Source organism: Camelus ferus, chromosome 6 (genome assembly GCF_009834535.1).
Source record: "Camelus ferus isolate YT-003-E chromosome 6, BCGSAC_Cfer_1.0, whole genome shotgun sequence".
Classification (NCBI taxonomy): Eukaryota; Metazoa; Chordata; class Mammalia; order Artiodactyla; family Camelidae; genus Camelus; species Camelus ferus.
The window spans coordinates 31561372-31585646 of NC_045701.1; the positions used below are offsets into that span (position 1 = coordinate 31561372).

Genomic DNA, 24275 nt, shown 5'->3' on the forward strand with positions numbered 1-24275 from the left:
GTCTGGCGCTCCCGCGTTCAGAGCCCACTCGGCCCTAATTCTGTTAAGGGAGCTAACTGCGGATGCCTGTCCCAGATCATTAGAGCAAGACAAGTTGCCCCGCAGTGAGAACCCCCGCGGCCAGTCACTACGCAGGCACCAGCTTAGACCTCGTTCTTGGAAGAGGAAAGTGCGGGGCAGAGTAGGGAAGCTTGACCTCTACCAGGTCCTGAACTGGATTTGGGATCTACCAAAAAGCACGGTAGAACACTGCAGGTGTTCGTTCATTCAGCAGGCGCCTCCTTAGGCCCACGTTTTGCTAAATAGCCTTTAAAGAGCGTGAAAAGATTGCGGGGCGGGGGGCGCCACGGGGAGGAGGGTGTGGAGAAAGTCGATTAACGTGCGTAGGATATATGATCAAGTTTGGCAGCCTCCTACTCCACTGTAATATCCCAGGATGTCAACGCTGAAACGCCTTTAAGAGCATCATTGCCTAGTGCCTGGGTCAAACCCTACCGCCTTCAACTTATTCTGCAGAGAAAGCTGAAGGTTTGAGGTTTTAAATTTTAATAAGTGGTATTAACTATTTATATTTGGCGTTTTAACTTTTTTGAAAAATAAGGTCTACCTTCATTTCTGGCTTTTGCTACGCTTTTAGTTTCACATGAATCTGACTTTCCAGACCTAGTTCATCTCATTTGCAGCTACAAGTGGCACATAACCAAGTGCGTTTTCAGCTTACTAATAATTTGAGCTATCCTAGGTACTCAGTAAATTCCTATAATACAAGTGAACGACAACTTTCCTTCATTTTCACATTCTATTTGTGTTTAAGGTAGAACCAAATCAGCATCAACAAATGTACTGGTTATCAGTCGTAAGTGAAAGCTTGCTTAGTTCTAGAAAGAAAAGAAATAATCCATATCCTCAGAAAGCTTTACAACCTGTTTGAAAAGATATATTCATATTCACATCCACGGAGACTTGCACAGAACTTACCTTCAGTCTAAACTCTCTTATGTTGCTGCGGGGGAAAAAAATGGATAACCAGGCCAGTTCCTATTTCAATATAATAAGACAAGAGATGTCAGTTTCTCTGATAAGTTGAACCTTTCTCCTGGCCTCATCAGCAAGTAGAAGGGTAGCTTCCTCGCCAATATTCAACTTCACAGTTTAAAGGCTAGGCTGATGCTTTTCAATCATTTAGGAGCGGATTCCTTAGGGAGTTTCTATTCAATCAGCCAGACTCCTTCCAGTAGTCTCTCCCTTATGTTTTGTCTGCCTTTGATCCATGTCAACTGTCATCATTAGCAACTCCACAGGAACTCCCAAAAGAGAAAAGCAGAAGAGATAAAAAAACATAAATTCACTTACTGAATGCATCCTTTTCTGAGACCTGCAAAGCCAAACACCAATATAATGAACTAAAGCTTTCTGAACTACTTAAAACAGCAAGAGAGGTCTTGTTCTGTGTTCAGTTTATGACTCTGTAATCACTGAAACATTTTTTGACTGATCTGTCAATGGGAGATTGCTAATACTAGCGTTGGTTTCAATAGTTTCAACCAGCATATTAAAATATATAAAAAGTCATGTCCAGACAAGAGTGCAGGCTCTTGAGTCAGACAGTCCTGGGTTTGAACCTTGTTTCTGCTGTTTCCTAGTTATCTAATCCAGGACAAGTTAGTTAGTCTGACAGCCTCATTTTCCTTTTCTATAAAATGGAAATAACAGTACCTGGACCACTGTGTTGTTGACTGAAATAAAAACACACACCATGAGAGCTGTGAGTTTCAGTTTTGGGGGGTACTTATTGAAGACTATAGCCCAGGAGACAGCCTCTCAGCTCTGATGAACTGCTCCTAAGAGGTAAGGGAGGAAGTCAGCATGTATGTGATTTTGGAGAAGAGGAGTACATGCAATCAAGCACACGTCTCGGTAAAGGGTTACTGCTAGTCACAGGGCGCAGCTATCTTAGTTAATGAGTTTAGTGCTTTTCTAAATATGAGTAGACCCAAGAAATTGGATTCATAGAATTTTCTGCTGAAAATATCTACCTGAAGGCTTGTTCTGCCAGTTTTCCCAGAGCACAGAGTATCTCATTCCTGATCTCCATCCTCAACTCCTTTCAGGGTGTGTTGAAGGTCAGCGACCAGTGGCAAACAATTCAATCCTTTTAGATCCAGATGGCAGGGGTGACATTCTTTAGTTGGCAGGTTGAGGGATTAAATGAAATAATGTTAACATTAAGCACTTAACATGGTACTTAACACACAGTAAATGTTCAGTAAATATTTGCTCTTATTAACTATCATGAATCCTGGTAATTTCTATGCCTGCTTCCCCTATTTCTCTGAATAATTACAGGTTGGGCAAACCACAAATCCCCAATATTGGGGCATGCAAAATATTGGATACCAGAGGTACTTCAACTCAAGTGGCTCTCAGAGGGCAAATCAAACTTATAAGTTGAAGCTAAACTCAGTGTAGACCTGAGGCATTTTATTACTAAAACACGGTTGGAGAAGGAAAATTGTTTCTCTCTTCTCCTCTTAGGTTCATTGGCCCTGTAAATTAGAACTCATAAAGGACAGATTAACAAGAGAAAAATAAACAGAAGTTTATTAACATATGCATCACACATGCACATGGGAGTACTCAGTCATGAGTAACTCAGAAGGATGGTTAGAATTTGGGCTTATATAATGTTAAAAAGCAAAATTCGACTGAGTAAAATTTAAAGATCTTATTGGCTTTATTCAACAATTCATGAATTGGGCAGCATCCAACCAACAGAAAGGTGCTCTGAGGAGCTATGCAAAATAAGAGACTTCTATAGGCAGAAGGGAGAGGGAACAGGAAATTATACTAGATGAAAAAGCAGATTGCTTATGGCAAGGTTACTTTCCCTTAGGGGATGGCAGGGGTCTATCAGGCAGATGACCTAACTAGTACTGATTAAGCAATCTCTGATTGACTGGTTTAAGATTCCATTTCTGGAAGAGCTGAGACTATAATTAGCTTAGCACAAGTGACTCCATTTTGGGCCAGTTGTCTTGTTTTTGACAACATTATCTGAACAAAAAAAGCGATAAATTTTTAGAGAAGTCACAAGACAGGGGAAAAGAACTTTGAGTTTCTAGGACGGCAAGTTGTGAGAAGGGAAATATATGAAAATCAATGAAAAATAAGGGCTAGTTCATAAAGTTATGTAGATTCCTCCAGCGCCATCTCTTGGCTGATCTGGATCTAGAGGTCTTCTGTCCTTCCTGGTATGGGGTGAGGGGACATCTTTCTGTCCTGCTTTTAGGCAAATAGAGGGAAGGCAGAGGGCTTTTCCTGTGTTGCTTCTTCTCAATTGCCTTCAGCTCAAAGTAATCCTTATGCTAATGTGGCATATTTTGGGGTGGCATATTCTGCTACCCTTCAACATAAACATCATAAAACAATGGAAAAGTGGAGGAGCGAGAAGTTCCCCTTATAAGCAAAGGCAATGATTTTACAGTGCGCCTCTCTCCGGTAAGAAATGACACTCTATCAGAAGAAACACAAATCCTCCAAAGAAAAGGAAAATCTCTGCATGGGAAAGAAGAGTCTCTTTCTACTTCCTTTTCCTTATATTTTCACTTCTCCTTCAGATTCCTCCTTTTGCTTCTCTCTACTATTGCATGTAACAGCTCCATTTTTTAAACTTTTGTCCTAGTGTAGCAAAAAAAAAAAAAAAAAAAAAAAAAAAAAGACCCTGACCTTGTATGATATTGTCCTAGTACAGCAGCAAATAGCTTCAAAAAGCCCGTATCCCTTCATCCTAACATAACTGTCCTTGCAGGCCCCGGTGGAGTAGAACAACTTTACGGGCTCCTTTATCTGATTTCCTTTCCACCTAGTTTTTGAGAGTCCCATAAAGGGAACCCCTCAGCCTTGCTCCCTCCCTAGCACCCAAGAGAGAGTTTCCCATATTGTCCTTTCCAAGGGCTGAACACTCTCCATAACAGGGGCTGAAATCATCACTGCTTGAGCAACATTGTCCAGCAGAATTCTCTGTGATGATGAAAACGTCTCTGTGCTTTCCAATATGGTAGCCGCTAGACCTCAGTGGCTGTTGAACTCTTGAAATGTTGCTAATGTGACTAAGCAGCTTTAATTTTTATTAATTTAAAACTAAGTAGCCACGTATGGCTAGTGGCTATCATATTGGAGAGAACAACTGAAGAGCTGTTGCACTCAGTTCCTATGTTTAAGGGTCACGCACGTTACTTGTAGTTCATTCAAAAAGCAATGACACCCATTTGAAACCGAAGAATGATCTATCCCTGCCAGGCCTGACCTATCATGTTATCAGTCCCACCTACTTCTGGAATATTTAATGCGATTTACGGCACAGGAAAGATGGTTTGTCAAAGTTAGTTTCCATCCATAAAGACCATGTTAGTTCTTTAATCATTCGTAAAAATCACATCTGTTGGAGGTAGAAGAAAAATGTTTTCTTTCATGCTTGCACATAGTGTACCTTATCTTGAAGATAAGGACAAACAAGTATCTTATATTTCTCCCCAGAGGCCTGTCTAGAGCAGGAACTGAGAGTCTCCTCTACTCTATAATTCTAACAGACTCAACTCTGTTCTGAGATATCCCAGCTCTAGGGATGGAACCAAGCAGGACCCTGCGGGACCCTCCCTGGTACAAAAGCCTCTCTGTGTCTCCCATTTCTTGTTTGTAGAAAAAGGCTTTGGTCACCTAGGCCCTCCCTGAGTTCCAAAGAGCAGAGTCAACCAGTCACTAATTAGAGAGGTGAAGGAATACAGAAACAAAGCAAAAGCAATCAAGAAACAATAGTTCAGTGATAAAACAGAGCTTTAGTCCCACTTCAAGGGATATACCTAACAATCTGAGGCATATCTTTGAGTTGTTCTGCAGGAATTAAGGCCCCCCCCCCATCCAGGTGGAAGATGGTGACTACATGCTGAGCACAAACAGAGACCCCAGAAGGCTGATAATGAAGATTCCTGAAACACCACCCTGTTACCGCATCACCAACCAATCAGAAAGAAAGTTATGCCCCTTGCAACCCTCACCTCAGATGTTGCCTTTAAAAGCCCTTGCCTGAACGCCATCAGGGATTTTGGATCTTTTGAGCATGAGCTGCCCATATTCCCCTCTAGGCCCTGCAGTAACCACTCCACTTTCCTTCATCACGACCCAGTGTCAGTAAATTAGTTTTGCTGCATGGCAGGCTAACAGACCCAAGTTCAGTTTAGTAACAGGGCCACACTTATTAACTTTGGTTATAAAAGGCATTTCCCATACATTCTAGTTTTCTACTTCAAAGCAACCTCCACTATAGAGCTGGTTTGCCACACAGGGAAACAAAATACACATGCTTCTCTGCACGGCTTCAAGAGCTGAGGTCGGGAGAGATCTAATATCAATTCCATCCAGGTCATCTTGGCCTCATAAAGTTCAACATCTTACAGTTTTTCAGAAAAGAGGAAGATTGTGTTGCCTGTCTTGGAGTGATGGAGCCTGGAATTTTCTGTATGGTACAGTTCTCAAAAGGCCTCGACACTGTCGACCACAGAAAAATGCACAACCTAAAAGTTGAGAGTTAAATTTTACTTGGAGACTTTACCGAGTACTAGGGTACCACAGCCTGAGAGACAGCCTGTCAGATAGCTCTGAGGAACTGCTCCTAAGGGAGAAGGGAAGAGCCTGGATATATAGGAGTTTTTGCTTAGATATTTATATCTATATAAAATATAGATATATATTTGACTATATATATAGTAGAATATGGAAAGATTACTGCCAATCACAACAGACATCTCAGGTTCATGATTTTAGTGCTTAGTGCTTTTCTGTCTATGGAAAGATGCAAAAGTCTGGAGCTCATCGAAATTATTCCTTAAATATGCATCTTAACCATCTAGGGCCAGGGAGAGGGCATAGCTCAGTGGTAGAGTGTGTGCTTAGCATGCACCAGATCCTGGGCTCTATCCCCGGTACCTCCATTTAAAAAAAAACAGGAAAAAAATAAAAACCATCTATGGCCGGTATCCAGGGCACAGAATGTTTCCTGTTTCTCTCCATCCTGAATTCCCCTGGGGCACACTGCGGGGTGGGGATGCTCCGGTGACTGCAGTGATTAATGGCTTGATGGCAGGCAACGTTCATTGTTTAACAGAATGGCAGGCTATGTTCTTTGTTTACTGGAATGACGGGCAACATTCCCTTTCCCATAACACTTAGCATGTTATTTTATAGGTAAATGTTTACACACCTAAACCTCCTCACTGGACTTTTCATTCATTTCTTTATCCAATAAACACTGACTGTCCTAGGGGCTGGCAGCAAAGCTGAGAGCAAAACAAACAAGTCCTCCAGGAAACGGAAGCCCTAATAGAAAGAAACTAATAATAAATGAATACACAAATATACACAGTAATTTAAGATGGTGATAAGTGTTGAGAAAATAAAGGAAAGTAATAGAGTTATTGGAGGCCTCTTTTAGACCCTGAGTTCAGCAAAGACCTCAGAAAAAGGGAGGTTGGAGCTGAGCTCCAAATACAGTTTCCAGCTCTGGAAAAGGACAAATAGCCTGGGATGGCAGCAGATAGAAAGCCTGTGTTTCCCTTGAGCAGCCTGTCTCTTTCCTTTGGATATCAGTATTCTTAGTGCCTAACATAATGCTTGGCTTTAACAGGTATTCAGTAATAATGATGACGGTGGTGGTGGTGATGATAATAATAATAATAACTTTTGGCATAAACAAATGCACTAAATGTTTGAATTATCTTTGTTAACCCTTACAAGACAGAGGAAGAAAATTGAGAGATGCTAAATAACTTACCCACGAGCATGCAGTGGATAAGCGGCAAAGGCAAAACTGAACTTCACCCAGAATTCTGACCCCAGAAATTATGCTTCTAATTAACCAATGAGTCTCCCTGAACTCCAGCCTGAAGTGCTTCATAAAAATGCAGCTTTTAGCATCAAGCCAAACCGCAGAGGTTTGGAAACCTGAATTTTTAACAAGCCCTCCAAATGATTGTTGGGCACTCAAAAGTTATGGACCACTCTGCTTTGTTGTAAGAATGAATGAGACAGACATAGAAAACAAACTTGTGATTACCAAGGAGGAAAAGTCAGGGAAGCAGTGGTTGGTGGAGGGATGGATTGGAAATTCAGGATTTGCAGATATTAATTACTGTATATAAAATAGATAAACAACAAACTTCTACTGTATAGCACAGGGAATTATATTCAATACCTGTAATAGACTATAATGAAAAAGATATGAAAATGAATATATATATGTATAACTGAGTCACTATGCTGTAACCAGAAATTGACACAACATTGTAAGCCAACTATACTTCAATTTTTAAAAATTTAAATTAAAAAAAAAATTGGCTCCTCTGCTGAGCAAGGTACTCAGGACCTGTGAGTTAGCCAACCACCACCCCCTCCAACCCCCAGCCCCAATTCCAGCTACCTAAAGCCAACCCAGTGTTGTAGTTTAGTCTTTCAACTGCCCCTCCTGGGGGGAAGGGAAACAGGAATTCTCCAAACTGATGGAGACTTAGGGATAAGCCAGCTTGTCCCTGGGAACCAGGCTGAGGCCAAAGACGTCCCCAGAGCAGAGGAATGACCATCTTGGCATACGTAGTTTTGTTACGGAAACGACAGGCCAGCCAAGAAACAAGCACTACACGGAGGGTTGGAGTACTCAGATGTATTACGCCAGCGGGCTCAGAGGGGCTTCTGCTCCGAAGCTCTGAGCACCTCCAAGACGTGCACATGAGGTTTTATAGGGTAAAGTACAAGCTTGGGGTATTCGGCCAATAGGCGTGGAACAGCTTTAGCAGCATCATTATCACAAAAGTGGAGGCAGGGAGGCAGCAAACCAACATTCCAAAGCCAGATATATACCTTTGAAAATCCAGCTGGCTAGCAAAAAAACATGAACAGCAAACCAACACTAATTAGCTTAGATTTACAAGTTAGTCCAGCAGAACTCAGATCACTATTCCGATACTTAGATTTGTGAGTTATCTTGTTAGCCCAGCCCAGCCCCTCCTTCACATTCCTAGACTTGTGAGTTATCTTGTTAGACCAGCCCAGCTTTTCCTTCACAGTTTAGGTTTAGGATTTCCAGATCAAATAGAGGATGCCCACTTACGTCCTGAATATTGCATGGGATATACTCATTATAAAAAAGTATTTGTTGTTTATCTGAAATTCAACTTTAACTAGGCGTCCTATTTTTTATTTGAGAAATCTGGCAATTTATTTGGGGCACAGGCTCCCAGGCCCTTTGTAGGTGCATTCAGCCAGTGGTAGTGTCTCCACAAACATCTTAAACATCTGATTAGAAGGAACACTTTGGGGGGTGGGGCTATAATAGGGAAGCGCAAAGAGTGTGTGGGAGCCTGCAGAGGTAGTTCTGTCACTTTTTAATTACCAGAGAAGGGAGGTTTGATGGAGCTCCTGTGAGGAACTCGGTAGTTTCAGTATTACTTATTTCCCTCAGTGTGACCAGGATGACTATCCTATTTTGTGAGGGTCTCGGAGACATCTCACTTGTCAGCGGCTCGAGCTGGCTTCTCCAGCCGGCTGGGATCAGAGTCCCAGCCTGCATCCTAGGGCCCTCCGCGGGCCCTGGCCACGCCCCACTTTGTTATCCGACCCTTTTCTGGGTCAGCTGGTGCTGGCGTCAGGCGGAGGGTTGGGCTGGCTCAGCTCGACCCGGCAGGGCTTGTTTACTATGGCTGATGATCTGGAGCAGCAGTGAGTTAATCCTGTCTCTTTCTCTCTCTCTGTCTCTCTCTGGGCCATGATCCTGGGACTGTCTGTGGCTGAGGAACAGTTTTAGACATCTTCCTGCCTTTCCTGTTTCAGGTCGGCCTCAGGGGGAAGGCTGGGGTTTGGGTGTGCTTGATGTGCTTTTGCCCAGAAGAGGCGGCGGCAGAGCCAGGGGAGCGACGTTAAGGCACTCTTGCCCGCAGCCCAGCGATTCTGACTTTCCACTTTAGTCCTCGCGATCGCTGCTCGCTCTTCTCCAGTCGCCGTGGGGATAGATTTAGTGATGATGTCTTAGATCCCCCGAAGCAAGCGCGTCGGACGCGGCTGCGGGGTAGCAGCCAGGACTTGCTCCAGGACGGGAGTCGGGGATGTAGGAAGAGCCTCGCTTAGCCCGACACGGAGTCGTGGGAAGCAGCGAGAGGGCCCCACCGCGCTGGGGCTGGTCCGGGGTAGTGGGCTTGCAAGTTTCTTTAACTCTCGCCCACCGAGACGCTTAGCCCCTGGCATTCCTAGCTGATAGTGTTTAACCGTCATAACAATATCCTTAATGCTGAGTTTTTCACAATTAGAGCTTTTGGAGTTTGTTACCACCGTCTCAAGGACATCAAGTTTGGGATGCCACCTGTAGATGGTGTGACAAGCAGTTCACTGTCTAATAGGAGCCAGGAAAAGTTCCTTGGAGAATGACTCAGCTTCCAGCCAAGCCGTGGTTTCACCAGAACTGGGCCTTTCCTGGATCTCATGTTCCCCCTTTTCAGAGCTGCTTGCAAAACTAATTAATTTTATGACAATAATAGCTTCCTGGGCTGGAAGGAACTGCCCAGGAGAGTGGCGCTTTCTAAAATGATGCTTCCAAGAGGAAATTTACAAAAGCTCCAATGACATAGGGAAACAGAGGTTAGAGCTGGGAGAGATGCAGGTAGTTCAACTCCTTTTCACAAATGAAGAAAGCCAGTGCCCATAGAAGTTAGGAGACCTCAAGATCACAGAGGTCCAGAACAGAACCCTTTTTGCCTCACCACCACCGCCACCCCCACCCCCACCAACACCCCCCCACACACACACACACACCCATCAGGGTATAAGCACTCTAGAGGAAAGAGACCACCGCAGCCTGGTCAAGTTCATGGCTAAGTGGCTTCTCTACTCCTTGCCTCAATTCCTCACCCTAGCCCTCACCAGCCCCCTTCCCCTTCCCCATCCCCTTCCCCTTCCCTCCACCCCTGGGCCAATGGTGTTGAGCAAAGAGTGTGCCAGGAGCTATTTCCAGTGCTTTCCCTGTAGCAATTTTGGTGGGAAGGCAAAGCTTTCCCTGAGAAGTATCTGCTGAGCAGCCCATGGTGCTATTCCTTGGGACATTTCTCCTGAGTGTTGCTTTGGGCAGATACAAGGCAATGTGGGGCCCAGATGACATGATCTGACTTGTCACAGTCTCTGTGGGCTGGAAAGAAAGTTTGTCTCTTAAGACCAGCGACGTTCTGTGATCTTGGTGCCTGTGCATCAAGCTTCTAAGGAATTGGATTATTCAAAGGGTTTTGAGTCTCCATAGGACAGGATTGATTAAGACTGACAATTCTCATCTGACCAAAGCCATTGATGGACCAGCTGCCACCTCAGTATTTCTTTCAAACCTCAGTCTTTGAGATGCCCTACTTGCAAAACCCTGGGACTGTAGGCAGCTTATGGTTTAGCTGAGGGAAAAGAACATTGATTGATTGGGAGTTTATCTTGTGTGAGACATTATTCTGCACATTAATTCATTTGATCTTTATAACAGCCCTGTGAGGTAGACACTATTATTACCTCCCTTTTAAAGATGAGGAAATTCTGACAGACAGACTAAATAATGTGTCCAAAGGTACGTTGCTGGTGAGTGGCAGTGTCCCGATTAGAACTCTGGCCTCTGACTTTAGGTCACACCTCCTTTCAGAAAACAGACAAGTATAGCTCAGTGGTAGAGTGGGTGCTTAGCATACAAGAGGTCCTGGGTTCAATCCGCAGTACTTCCATTAAAAAAAGATAAAGTGGTTAATTCTTTTAAAGGGGAGTGTAGGTATAGCTCAGTGATAAAGTGCATGCTTAGCATGCACGAGGTCCTGGGTTCAATCCTCAGTTTCTCCACTTAAAAAAAAAGCTCTCCAGAAAACAGACAAGTAAGAAAATGTGGTTGTCTAGTATGAGTATTTGTGTACGGTCTTGAAAAGCTGAAGCTGGAACATTCAGAGGGAAGTAAGGAGAAACCCAAATTTGAGATCCAGGTTCTAGCTTTGCTTCTTTTTCTAACTAACTGTATGACCTCTTTGGGCATCACTTTGCTCACCTGTAAAATAAAGATGCTGGACTAGATTTCTAAGGAACCTTCCTAACCCAAAATTCTGCAGTTCAAATGATATATCGGGATGCCCAGTGTGTGCCGGGGGGGGGGGGGTTGGTAATAGTTCCCCTCGTTCCCCTCAGAATGCCCCTGCTGGACTCTGCCGTCTCCAGGCTCAGTAATGTCCTGGAGCTGGTAATGTCCATCCTGTAATCCGCTTCATCGAGGCAGAGTTCAAGAAAATAGAAATATCATATAAAAGCTCATTCACTAAGCATCTGTTTCGTCCCGGGTACCTTATGAGATCCCTTACATCATCTAGATGCTCAAAGACAGGTTATTTAACAGGGCAAAGCCATTCTGTTCATAAATGATATTACTGAGACTCAGATCCAGGGTTTATTTACTAATTCCAAAACTGGTACTTTCAACCTCTACCCTGCAGTGACTTAAAGTCCCCTGGGTATAAAGTAGAGAGCAAGATAGGTTATTTCATCTGCCTTACTGCACGCCTTTGGAGGTGTGGACATATGTGAACTTTCTACTCATTTTATAATGTGGAAAACAAGGACACAGGCAACTTGTATCCTGTCAGTGAATCACAGCAGGACTTGAACCCAGACCCCCCTCCTTCCACGCCCTGCCTATCCCATCATGTCATTCAAAGCTGGACTGATTGCTTACCTGAGAGCCCAACTGGGCACTGACACAGTGCTCTGTACTTCCAGTGGCTTGGAAGAGGGCACACACAAACCCTGGTGCCCTGCCAGGAGGGCAGGTGGCATGGAAATTTGCCCTGCCCTAAAGGAACATACAGTCCTAGAGATGGCAAAGGGTAAATGAAACATTAGTTAAAAGTTGGTTTTTTTCCCCCTTGTAACCTCCTTGAACATTATAATAACCAGTAACAAAGGAAGTTGTAAAGCTCAAATGAGATAAAAATGTGAAAGGGCTCTGTAAACTGTGAGTGCTGTGCACATGGCGTTCTGAGTATCTGTTAAAACAAAGGGTATGTTGTTGTTAATAACCATTTACCAGAGAAGAGTAACAGTCTATCTGGCAGTCGGGGAGTTGCTAACTGCCACAGTGGCAGGTCTCAGGAGCCTGGGAAACACCCTGCTCCCTGATAACTCTTTGGTGACTGCCAGAGTGGCTGAGAGCATCAGTGCTTCCAACGTTGCCACTGAGGGTGTCTGTGTCTCCTTGTCCCAGGCCTCAAGGCTGGCTGAGCAGCTGGCTGCCCACTTGGCGCCCTACATCCATGTCTCAGCTGAAGAATGTGGAAGCGAGGATCCTCCAGTGTAAGTAGAAGGGACAGTTTGTCCCACCTCCCTCAGGAGGCCCAGGATACAGCATCTTCCCAGAGCCTGGCACGCTGAGCCCACAGATTCCTGATGAACAAGGCTCGCGGTGGGAGGAAGGGATGTCCATGTTTGGAGGGACGAGATATCACACTTTCCGTGATAGTGGTTCCTTGATGTCTCCTTCCCTGTCCATCATGCTGGCCTCTACCGCATCCCACAACTTCATCTCAAACCCTGTACCAACTATTAACACCCAACACATATCAATATACGCATTCTCTCCTTCCCTTCTCCTTCTCCAATTCCTCTCTTTTGCCATCTCTCCCTCTCGCATCAAACACGCAAGCACTTCTTAGATTCCTACCCAAGGACCAGCAGTCCTATATTCTCTAGTATTATTATTCCTTGTGTCCTACCCAGTAGGCCCCACCACTTACCTGGTGACCACAGTAGATGGAGATCCCCTCAGACCAGCTCTGGGCTGTGATCTGCGGGGGCAGGGCAGCCCATCAGCCTCAGTAGCCACTGACTCCAACAAGTCCGCTGGGCCACATCTCCCCATATTTCTCACATGACCTCCCCCACCACTGCCCCAGCCATGGCTACCCTCTCTTTTATGGGCCTGGTAAGTACAGCCACAGAACAGTCACAGCTTTCAAGCCTGTGTCTGGGATCCAGGTGACTTCCCCCAGGCAGCTTAGTCATATGACTGCCTTCAGACCAGCAGAGCTAGCACCGCCCACCTTGATCTGTCCCTAAGAGGAATAAGCCCATGACTCAGGCCACACCCAACACCTCCTCCATCGGACTCAGCTCCGATTAGAAGCTACCCTTCCAGATTCCCTCAGTGAGGGCACCCATCGGTCAAGCCCCAAGCACACACAGGTTCAAGAGTGATGGATGCCGGAGCTCTGTAGGGTCAGTCAGGTCATGCCGCCCTGGACCCAAAGGGAGCCAACCAGATAGCCTCATGGAATAAGATGGCCCCTCTTAATACCTACAGAGTAGACAGTCTGCAAATTGTACTTGGAGTTGAACGCTTAGGGCGTATGGTCAGAAAGTTGTGGAAGGAAAGGCGAGGGAGGTTAGGAAGGGTTTGGAAACAGAGAGAGCTGAAAAGGGGAGTCCAGGCAAAAAGATCATACTGTCAGCGCGCGGTCTTACCGCTCTGCCCTGGACCCCCTCTCCCCAGGCCTCCAGAACAAGTTCCTGGCCCGATATGTGTCCCTCCCGAACCAGAACAAGATCTGGACGGTGACGGTGAGCCCCGAGCTCCAGGACCGCACCCCGCTGGTGATGGTGCACGGCTTCGGGGGCGGCGTGGGCCTCTGGATCCTCAACATGGATTCACTGAGCGCCCGCCGCACGCTGCACACCTTCGATCTGCTGGGCTTCGGGCGGAGCTCGAGGCCGACGTTCCCCAGGGACCCAGAGGGGGCCGAGGACGAGTTTGTGACCTCAATAGAGACGTGGCGGGAGACCATGGGGATCCCCACTATGATCCTCCTGGGGCACAGTCTGGGAGGCTTCCTGGCCACCTCCTACTCGATCAAGTACCCTGACAGGTAAGGAGGAGCCACCCTCTAAATCAGGACCTGACTCCTCACCTTACTGGGAATCTTCCAGCATTTCCAGTAGGTCTCCTCTGCCTAGGCCATCGAAGGGCTGTGGTACCTTCATGCAAGGATGACTTGTCTTCTCCTTTTTCCTCCTTTAGAGTTAAACACCTCATTCTGGTGGATCCGTGGGGCTTTCCCCTCCGACCAACCGACCCCAGTGAGATCCGGGCACCCCCGACCTGGGTCAAGGCTGTGGCCTCTGTGCTAGGGCGCTCCAATCCACTGGCTGTTCTTCGAGTAGCTGGGCCCTGGGGTGAGTAGCTGGCAGATGAAGAAACGGTCTCAAACCACAGCATCTGGACACTCACCATCTCCATTTATTCATGAAAAGTGGGAAGAGGCCTAGCATTGTTATTTAAAACTGTTCGTCTGGACCAGATGTCTTAGTCTTCAGTTTCAGAAGGTTCTTTTTTTAACTTTTAAAGCTTTCCTATGCCAGGGACAGATGGGGTAGAATTTCTACTCTGAGCCTTGGCTAGACCCCCTGGTGCGAGAGAAAGGGGCCATGGGGTGACTTCCTCTGCTGAGTTTTTATGCTACACATGTGAGTTTATGGCAGCCTCTTGGTGTTTCAGCGTGGTAACCACCACTGGATTCCAGCTCTGCAGCTCACCCAGCTCCTGCAGCTGGGAGAGGCCAGAACCAGAGCCTCCAGCATAACCCACAGTGGCAGGCAAGCCCCTTTAAACCAGGCCCAGCCCCCGTCAGACACCACATCTTCACCAATTGGTAGCTGTCAGCAAACCTTATAGGTGACGGAAAGGAAGGGGGAGGGAACCAGCCAGAGTAAGTAGAATCAGTCAGCCCCCACCTTCTGATCTCATGCTGCCAGCACCCTTCCTTTCTGGGGAGCTTTTGACTCTGATGAAGTGAAAAGCATTTTCCCTTTATGGAGAAAATGGGTGACCTTCTATCCTGCCCTGATGTCTTATGTGTACACAGTAATGTTCAACAGCCAGTTATTATGAGTTAATTGTTAATGGGTGAATCAGAATCGTCTCTCTAGGCCTTCAAGAGACACAGAATGGCTCTGGATAAAAGAGAAAAATGAGCAGAGCAGAAGGTAAGAGTTTGGGGAGAAAGGAAGGAAATCAAGAGACACAGGTGCCAAGGACAGTAAAGGGGCAGAGAGGGCTGACCCTCCGAGGGTTCCCAGCACTGTGGACTCCAGCAGGCTTTCTAGAATCCTTTTCCAGGGAGAACCCCGGCTCTAACCACTCTCCCCAGTTCTGGACTTACATCTGGCCAGGTTTGTGCATGAACATCAGAGCTAGTTTGGCTGGCGCAGTTGGCTGGCAGCCACAGAGGAGGGCCAAGGCCTGGGGATCCTGGCTGTGCCTCCTCTAGCCCCTTGCTTCTCACGCAGAGAGAGCAGACCAGGGAGAGAGAGAGGTCATGAGTTGACAGTGAGACTGAATTTTTGCAGCCTGTTTCAGATGCCCTACTTCTTATGTATGCACTATATAAAGAAAGGTGAAGGGAACAGATTGCTCCAAAACTGTGTCCCGAGTCTGAGATGCCAGGGTTAGGTTTACCTCTTCACTCGTATTCTATTACAGCCCTCTGAACGTGAGAGGGCTCTTGGGAGGTGATCTGGTTTCATCCACTACCTTCAGAAGATTAAAAGGTCATAAAGGGTCTCAGAGAGAAAGAGAACAAAGCTCAGACTGTAAAAGAAAAGCATCTCAACCATGGCCTCTTGTGGGGCCAGTGACCTTTGGAGGAAAAGATCTTGGGACTTCACTGAGCTGAAAATAATCTGGTTCTCAGTGCCATTAGATGGTCTAAATGCTTTGGTAACCAACTGACTCTCATGTAGTCACCTAGAGCTTCCCCAAAGACTCGCCACTGTAATGTTAAATGTACGAAGCAAACAAACCCTTAGGAGAAATGATGTTTGGTTCAAGTTGTTAAAACACGCACAGGCAGGAGCCTTTCCTCCCCATCCAAACTGGCCCCTCCGCGTTCTGTCCCGTCCCAGGGCCCGGCCTGGTGCAACGGTTCCGACCGGACTTCAAGCGCAAGTTTGCAGACTTCTTTGAAGATGACACTATATCGGAGTACATCTACCACTGCAATGCACAGAACCCCAGGTGAGGGCAGCTGCCAGGGCCGGCTTGGGCTTCCATGGGTTTGGAGCTATAACTTCAGCTGCTGGAAAACTCTGGGACTGTCCCAGGATCATTCTGTGCTGTATTTCTTCTTCCACAGAGCTCCCGTTCAGTCAGGGGAACAGAGGCTTTAGCAGGCTTGATTATTTTCAGAGACTTCCCCAGGGGTAGACACAAAGGGATGGAGAAGATAATAGATTAATTAAACACGCCGCTGTCTCGAGAGGAAGACCTTTACTCCTCCCTAGAGATGGGCAGTTAGCCTGATAGGCAAGAGTCTAGAAAACATTTGCAAAGATCTTTTTTTTTTTAACTGAAAAAGTGATATGAACATGGTATTTTTATAAAGGCAGAAGAAAGAAGTCTTCTTCTGTCCCAGACCTGTAATTCCCAAATTTTCTTGTTATTTTCTGTCTGATATACCACGTGACATTGCTTCAGGGAACCTCCTTGCATATCTTCCTTTGCACACATGGCTGTATCTCTAGCCTACATTCCTACTAATAGAACTGCTGATGGGAAGAGTGTGCATTTTAAAATTTAATTAGGTGCACCTTGAAATGTTACTGTTGGGACCGGAATGCCTTGCCTGTCTTTTGGAGATTTAGGGATGTCCCCGGAATCTCGAGCTCAATTCACATCTGTGCCTATTCAGACAACAGGCCTGTGCGGCCTGCTGATCTACAGTCTTGACAGCTGCCAGCCAGGGCAGAGTCAGGGAGGTAATCTTCCCCTCGGGCCGTGCCCTGTAAGTGGCTTGATAACCGTGAGGCACCACCCCCGTGGAGGCCTCACCACAAGCCGCTGGGAAGCGTCTCAGGGGAGCCAAGGTCACTGGGAGCAGCAGCACTGCCCTGCCTCACTTCAGACTGGTTCAGCCCGAAGCTGTGAAGCAGCTGGGGTTTTGCATTCCAGCCGTACTGTCTGAGCACTAGCCTCAAACCCAGACAGCTTTTGGGCAGGGTGGGAACTGTCCATCCAACATTCCTCAGGAGCTCTGCTGATTGAAGGGCCCTGCTTAAGTGGCAGTATAGAAACTCAGCTCAAGCGTCAAGTCAGGTAGCCCCCTGCTTCCTGCTCTCCCTCCCACCGCTCAGCCCCCCTGGGCTCGGTGCCACTCTCGTACCCATCTGAGGCCCCGCAGGCCCAACTCCAGCTCTTTCCCCAGAGCATTCCCCAGGCCCAGACCTAGTTCTGTATAATAAATAGCCTCCCAATCTAAGCCACAGAATATGTAATCATGCAACTCACTCATGCCCTAGAGGAAGCAGAGATGACGTCAGTGATGACCAGTCCCTTCCCCCAAACACCATCACTCAATTTTATAGGCCCCTGTGTGTATCTAAGTTGTGACCCTGATGAGTGCATGATAACTCTTACCATTTTCTTGGAAAACATATAATTTGGCCAAAGAAAAATATTGGGGGGTGGGGGGTACCTACTTCACTTCACCTAAACTTAGGGGCTTTGTACGTATTTCATTTTCCTCACAATGACCTAACAAACTGGGTAAAATTCCTCTCCAGTTGTAGGTGAGAAACTTAATCATGTGTTCTGGTTACATGACTTGCTAAGACAGTATAGCCAGGATTTGAATTCATGTCTCTCTGACTCCAGAGTCCATGATTTTCCCACCATGTTGCAATGTCTTAAGAAAGAACTCTGTTTCTGGTGGCAGAAATCAGGCTCCCCTCCATCTCAGGGGTGTAAAGGAGACTGGGGGTGTTATAGCCTGAACAGGCGGAGCCTGATGGGCAGCAGTCTCCCCAACCTCTCCCGCTTCCCACAAAAGCTACAGAGCAGCCTGGACAGCTGGCTTCCGCCCCAGCCTCGCAGACCCTTTGTGACATGTCCTCAGGTAGCTCTCCCTAAGGACATGGCCAGGGAGCAGAGTAGGTTAGATCAGCCATCATTGCATCTCACGCAGCACAAACTGATGTTCCCCCCGGGTCCTCACAAGGCTGACATTTCATTCCAGAGTCTCCTTAGCGTTTGCTCTTCAGAGTCCACCTCAAGGGAACTCGGCCCTCTCCTCCAGCCCCAGCAGGCCAAGTCCCCAGTCTGTTCTCCTAGCACTCCACCACCCCCTCCTCATTCTTGGGAAACTTGAAGTTAAATAGTTAAGCGTACAATTAATTATTTAATGCCTAAAGCATGAGGAAAATGTGAGCTCCAGGAGGGCAAGCACCGCATCCATCTTGTTCCTATGTCCCGGCCCACAGCTCAGGGATGACACAAACATTTGCTGAATAAATCGTAACCCATTACACTCTTGGACAATTCTCAGTGCCCTGGGGTTTTCACAAGCATGTCTCTTCTAACTCTTCTGGGATAGAAACCTCTGGACAGTCGGTCCTCTCTCTTAATCTTACCAGTATTTAATAAGCCCAGGGCTGGTCTCCGAGAGGAACACAAAGATGACAAAGATTCTGCCCCAGCCTCCAAAGAGACTCACAAGTTGACATTTTCTGCTGCAGCATTTACTCTCTTCACTGCCTCACCCTGTTTTGCTTCTTCAGTGGGGAGACGGCATTCAAAGCCATGATGGAGTCCTTCGGCTGGGCCCGGCGCCCCATGTTAGAGCGAATTCACTTGATTCGAAAAGACGTGCCCATCACCATGATCTATGGGGCCAACACCTGGATAGACACCAGCACGGGGAAGAAGGTGAAGCTGCAGCGGCCGGATTCCTACGTCCGAGACATGGTATGTTGGCCCTGGAGGAGCAGGACTGAGGACTCAGTGGGGATGAGAGTCAGGGTAGAGAAGGGTGACGGGAAGGTCAGGGGAAAAGACGAGTGGACCAGTTGAGATACAGCAGTGGGTTTGAATGGGTTGGCTCTCTGTAATATCATAATTAGGAACTTCTCACTTCTGTGTAGCTCAATTCAGCTAAAAGGCAGGTTTCTGTCCAGTAGCCAGGCACAGACACCACGCGGCCCGTCCAGCCCCCTGCAATTCCTACCCAAGACCAGAGCCGGGAGCAGTAGAGCCAACAGCAGAGACTGCCATGAAGCCTTCCCGCTGTGCTCCTTCCCCTCCTTTTTCTTACCCTCTCCATCCTCACTTGCTATTGAGCGTGTTTCATGAGGCTGTGCCCTAGAGCCCTGGTTTAGCAGACCTGTGGATGACATGAGCAGGTCTGTGGTAGGGCTGGCGTGGAAGGGAAGATACAATCAGGGGCCATAGGAGAAGTGGGATGGGATACTGGGATTCACAGGCTCCCACAGGAAAGCACCCAGTTCTAGGGACCATTGTCTTAGTTAAAGTGCTCATGGGCGATGGGCAAGTAGGTTTAAGCAATAGCATGACAGCTTTCTAGTGCCTGGAATAAAGGGCCATCCCACCCCTGGCGGGGTCCTCCCTCTGCAGGAGATCGAGGGTGCCTCGCACCACGTGTATGCAGACCAGCCGCACATCTTCAACGCTGTGGTGGAGGAGATCTGCAACTCGGTTGATTGAGCCGCTCTCCCAAGAGGACAAGGAGAAAGCCAGGGAGTTGCTCTCACCTTCCTGTCTCCTTACTTACCCCTCTGTCCTTTCCTCACCAACTAACATGTGCCAGCCAGGCAGAGTCTCAGGCTGTCCCCCAGGCAGGACCACAGAAGAGCACTCCTGATCATGCGCTAAGGGCTGGAGGCAAAAGCCACAAGAGGCCTTGAGCTCCCCACCCCGGGTAAGAACATAAAGGGTTGCAGAGTGCCACCCCCTTCTCCCCATGCCAAGTGTCACCCAGGTGGCTGTGAAGGGAGCACAGCAAGCCACATCCGCCCTGTGCCAAAGGGAGGGTGGCCTCTTTCGTGGGCAAAGGAGAGGCTCTCCGCAGCATTTCCCAGCTCCGGAGTGTCTGTGAGGGTAGATTCCATGCAAGAACATTATCCTCCTCCATCACCCCTGGCCCCTGTCCCATGCCAGTCTGTCCAGGGTCTGGTTGGGACCGGTTCCCACGTAACCACCAAGAGCAGGTCCTGGAGCTCCCTTGACCTGTAGGCTCCTCCCATGACGCAAGAGGTCATATCCAAAGCTCTCATTCATGGATGAGGAACAGGGCAGGGCATGGCTGGTCCATGGTGAAACAGCTCTGTTCTGGGAGAGCTGGGGCGAGCACCTGGGTCTGCTGAGAGCCAGGATTCGTGGCAGCCTCCATTTGCTGGGCTTTGAGGCAGGCACCATTGCCATGGGGCTGATCCTGGTCCTGGTCCAACCCTGCCCCACATTCCAGCCTCACTGAACAGGAGTGCTGTTTGCCTGCCCTGTGTCTCAGCCCTGGCTGCTTAAGGTGGGGACACTCAAGTGCTTCCTTCCCTGCCCCCTTTCCCTCCTACTAGGAGGCCTCTGGCCTCCCTCTGTGCCTTGGGCCCTAACTCCCTGTCTGTAGTATAGAGTAAGGTGGCTGCCGGTGGAGAGACGGGAAGGGCCCTTCAGCCCCGGGCCAAGTCTAGATCCGCATTCTCTCTGGTGTCTGCAGGGTTTTCCCAACCGCCCTCAGAGCGGAGGCGCCCGTGAGCCTCTGCCCAGCGTCCAGTGGGGAGCCTCCGGTCAGCAGTTCCCTGTCCTCATCAACCACAGGATGATTCTCATTGCCTGGCCCTCCATCCCTGCCACCTGTCCCCCAGGTCTCCAGCTCATCCCGCCTCCGACCTACCTGTCACTCTTTCCCAGGGGCTGGTTCCAGGTGCTGCTCTGAGGTTCTGGGCAGTAGGCTGGGCCTGGCCCTAGAATCAGGGCAGTTCCTGCCTACTCCTTCACTTTTGTAAAGCCAACCCTTTCACCAGAATAGTGTTAACTCCTGGTGCTTTGTACTACTGGTCCAGCTGCCTTGGGCTCCTTTTCTATATTAATAAAGAAATGAGTAAAAAACTGCTGGCGGTGATGTTTAATATTCTCTGACAAAAAAAGCTGAGGGTGGTGCTGAATTCACAATGGCTCCTGTGATGCCTGCATCAGAGCAGGGGCCCCTGAGAGGGACCTGCTCACATGCCACTCCCTCTCCCGTTCAGTGAAGCATCTGCCCTCTGGACCCAGCCCGGACTCCTGGTCAGCACAGCCCATCTCAGCCAACCCCCTGAGAGGATGGATGAGGAGTGGATGGGCCGAGCCCCAGCTCACAGGAGGAGAATTAGGCTGAACTAGGTGCTCCCTGTGGTCTCTTAAATAGGCCCATTATCCAAGTTCATGTGGGCCTACACCTGGTATGTTCTCACTGCTTCACATCCTCAGCCTCAGCTGAGATGTACCTTATGCAGGGAAGCTTTCCCTTGATCCCCCAAACTAGCCTTGCACCCCCTCTTTTGTGTCTCCGTGGTGCACTCGACTGCACCCTTGTAAACCTCATAAACGTGCAGTCACTTGTTTTGTGTCTGTCTTTCCTCCCTGGACCACAAGCTGCTTAAGGACAAAGGGCACTTCTGGCACCTAGTTCCCGTTCAGTAAATTTTTTTAAAATCTTTTTTTAAAATTCTTTTTTTTTTTGAGGGGACGTTAATTAGGTTTGTTTGTTTGTTTGTTTGTTTGTTTGTTTAATGGCGAGGTACTGGGGATTGAGTCAAGGACCTCATGCATGCTAAGCACCCAGTCTACCACTCAGCTATACCCACTTCCCAGTAAATGTTTGTTTTGACTGAGCCAAGAGACATGCAAAGTGTTCAAACGTGCTCACATCATTCTCTGCAGTGCCTGTTGGGTGTTGGCTGACCCCAGCCAGGCCCAGAATGCCACAGCTGGAAATGGCACAGAATGACTGCATTTGTCACGATGAGTGAATGAATGAATGAACAAATGAAGGGAACTCCTGGCTATGGTTTCAAAGCTCGGGTCCAGCCCAGGACCCTGCGTCTTCCCTGTGGCTGAAGATCACTTGATTGCCAACCCTGGCCATTTGGATGTGAGGGCAGGCATTGAGAGCTCACTGCGTGCCAAGCATGAGAGCTGCAATAGTGAAGAAATGTGGTCCCTGCCTTCATGGGAAATCACATCCTATGTGGAGACTCATGTTTAATCAGATTATCATGTCAATGAATATAAACTTGCAACTGAAAAGGGTTGCCCGGGAGAGGTTGGGAAGGTGTCCTTGGAGAAGTGATGAGCCTAAGGAAGGGCAGGTGAAGGGGTGGGGGCAGATCTGTGGTGAGAAAAACCAGTGTACAGGCCTATTAGCAGGGACCGTGGCTGTGAGATGAGGCTGGGGCCGCTGGCTGTAAGAAGGATGTCGTGTTCATCCTAAAAGCAACGGAAAGAAATAACTGGAGTGAGGATCTGGATAGCGTGGGAAGTGTGACAGAACCTGACGTGGGACTTGAAATGACCCCTCTGTCTGCTCTGTGGAGTACAGACTGGAGAGGGATGAGTCCCTGCAGGGGGAACTTTGAGGCTACTGCAATGGTCCAGGCCAGAGATGCTGATAGCTTGGACTTGGCCAGTGACTAGTGGACACCCAGAGAAGATGCAGGAAATGCTTAAGAGGTAAAATCAAAAGGACTTGATGTCAACACTGAGTGCTGCTACCTCCCCCTTGGAGAAAATGGCCAAGTGAGGCAGTAGTCACCAAACCTGCTCACATAACAAAACAACCTGGAGTATTTTTAAAAATATAGACTCCCCGGCTGTGTTTCCCAGAGTTTGATTCAGTATCCCTGGGTGGAATCTGACCATGACATCTGCATTTAAACACATTTCCTAGGAGATTCTGATGCCCCCTGTTTGCAGACACTGGTTTGAGGGACCCTGCGTCTCTGACACTTGACCCAAAAGACTCAAGTAAGTCTCATGGCCCTGCACGTTCATTTTCTTCTTGCCCCAGAACCACTTCTCTCTGGGAGGCTGGGAGCCTCTCTGGGAGGCTGATCTGATTTTCCCAAACTCAATACAGTGCAAACATATTCCTCAAGAGCAGGTGCAAGAAGAATCTGAGGAAGGTTCCCTAGAGTGATCTGTGCTTATACTACCAGGCTCACACAGGGACGCATGCCAGTGTGCACGTGTGCACGAACACACACACACACACACACACACACACACACACACACACACACACCCCACCTGACTGGGGCATTCCTAACATTCCCAAGACTGAGACTAAGAAATCATTTCGAATAAATCACCCAGTTGGTGCCTGTCCTAGTGGGTTCTAAGGATTTACGGTAATGGTTCACACTCTAGACTCGGGCTCCTCAAAGACCCAGCAGTTGACACGGAGAGATTCCACAGAGACACATAAAGGGCTGTGACTAACTCAAGACTCGAAGGTCTCACACTGTCCGGTGGCTAGCAGGAAGTGTGCTAAATATAACCTCCTCGGGCATAGACACCCAAATATGTGTGCAAAACATGCAGTCTGGTTTCATTGCCAAAAGGGTGACGAAAGAGTGATGAACACCTCTCCCCACTCTGGCGTGTCACGCTGGAAGCCCACAACTGCAGGTACAGTTTGTAACCAGATAAAAAATAGTTCTATTGGCTGATAACAATATCCAGTGAATGGTGCAAAACATCACTTTTCTCATCATGTGAATTGTCAGTTCACACCGAGTCCACTTAAATGTGGAGGGGTCTATGTCGAGGGTCCTTTTTCTCTGGTCTCTCTCCCTCTTCTTCCCTCTCCCAGGGTACTGGTCTGTCTTGCAGAAGCAAGTGAGACACTTGAGATTTTGAGGTGAAAATCTCATTTCATTGGGGTGAAACAGCTCAAGACAAACCACTACTTCACTTACTAATGCTGACCGCTTTTCATAGCATAAGCTCAAGCATTATTATACTAGAAAAGCCTTTGCCTTTATGCTACTAAATATCACTTCCACTGCTGTTGGGGAAGAAGGACAACCCCAGCTTGACACTTGTGAGAACAATGCCTTCCTAGACACAATACTAAGGAGCAGTCGTTGATGCCAACAGATGCACAGAGCGTTCCCCCAACCCAGGAAGACAAGACCCCATTCTCTCAGTTGGTGATTCTATTAAGGGGCAGGAGGAGCCCTCGGCAGACCTGGCCTTGCAATTGGGGCTCCTTCCACCAGTGAGTTCTGAGGCCTGATGTCAAGTTTGTTATACTTAGGCAACCTCGTATTTTAGTTGATATGTGAGACCAAATTATACAACCAGAAGAAACCTGGGACGTGCTGGTTACTGAAGAAGACTCCTAGGGGCACGG

At 47.8% G+C, this 24275-nt stretch overlaps 1 protein-coding gene across 5 annotated transcripts; it reads left to right on the forward strand.

Moving 5' to 3' along the window:
- The first annotated feature begins 8659 nt into the window (after positions 1–8659).
- Positions 8660–20991, forward strand: ABHD4 (abhydrolase domain containing 4, N-acyl phospholipase B). Of its 5 annotated transcripts, XR_001364828.2 has the most exons (8): positions 8667–8766; positions 12308–12396; positions 13592–13964; positions 14117–14271; positions 16000–16111; positions 18649–18835; positions 19502–19805; positions 20598–20991. XR_001364828.2 is itself a non-coding variant. In XM_006175884.3 (7 exons), exons 1-7 carry the CDS (start codon positions 8744–8746, stop codon positions 19589–19591), a joined length of 1029 nt encoding a protein of 342 aa, XP_006175946.1. In that variant the 5' UTR covers positions 8660–8743; the 3' UTR covers positions 19592–20991. The 5 variants fall into 5 exon arrangements, 4 of the variants coding, with proteins under 4 accessions (XP_006175946.1, XP_032337547.1, XP_014407151.1 ...); XM_006175884.3 differs by having other exon boundaries at positions 8660–8766; positions 19502–20991; XM_032481656.1 differs by having other exon boundaries at positions 8661–8766; positions 13639–13964; positions 19502–20991.
- Positions 20992–24275: the final 3284 nt, after the last annotated feature.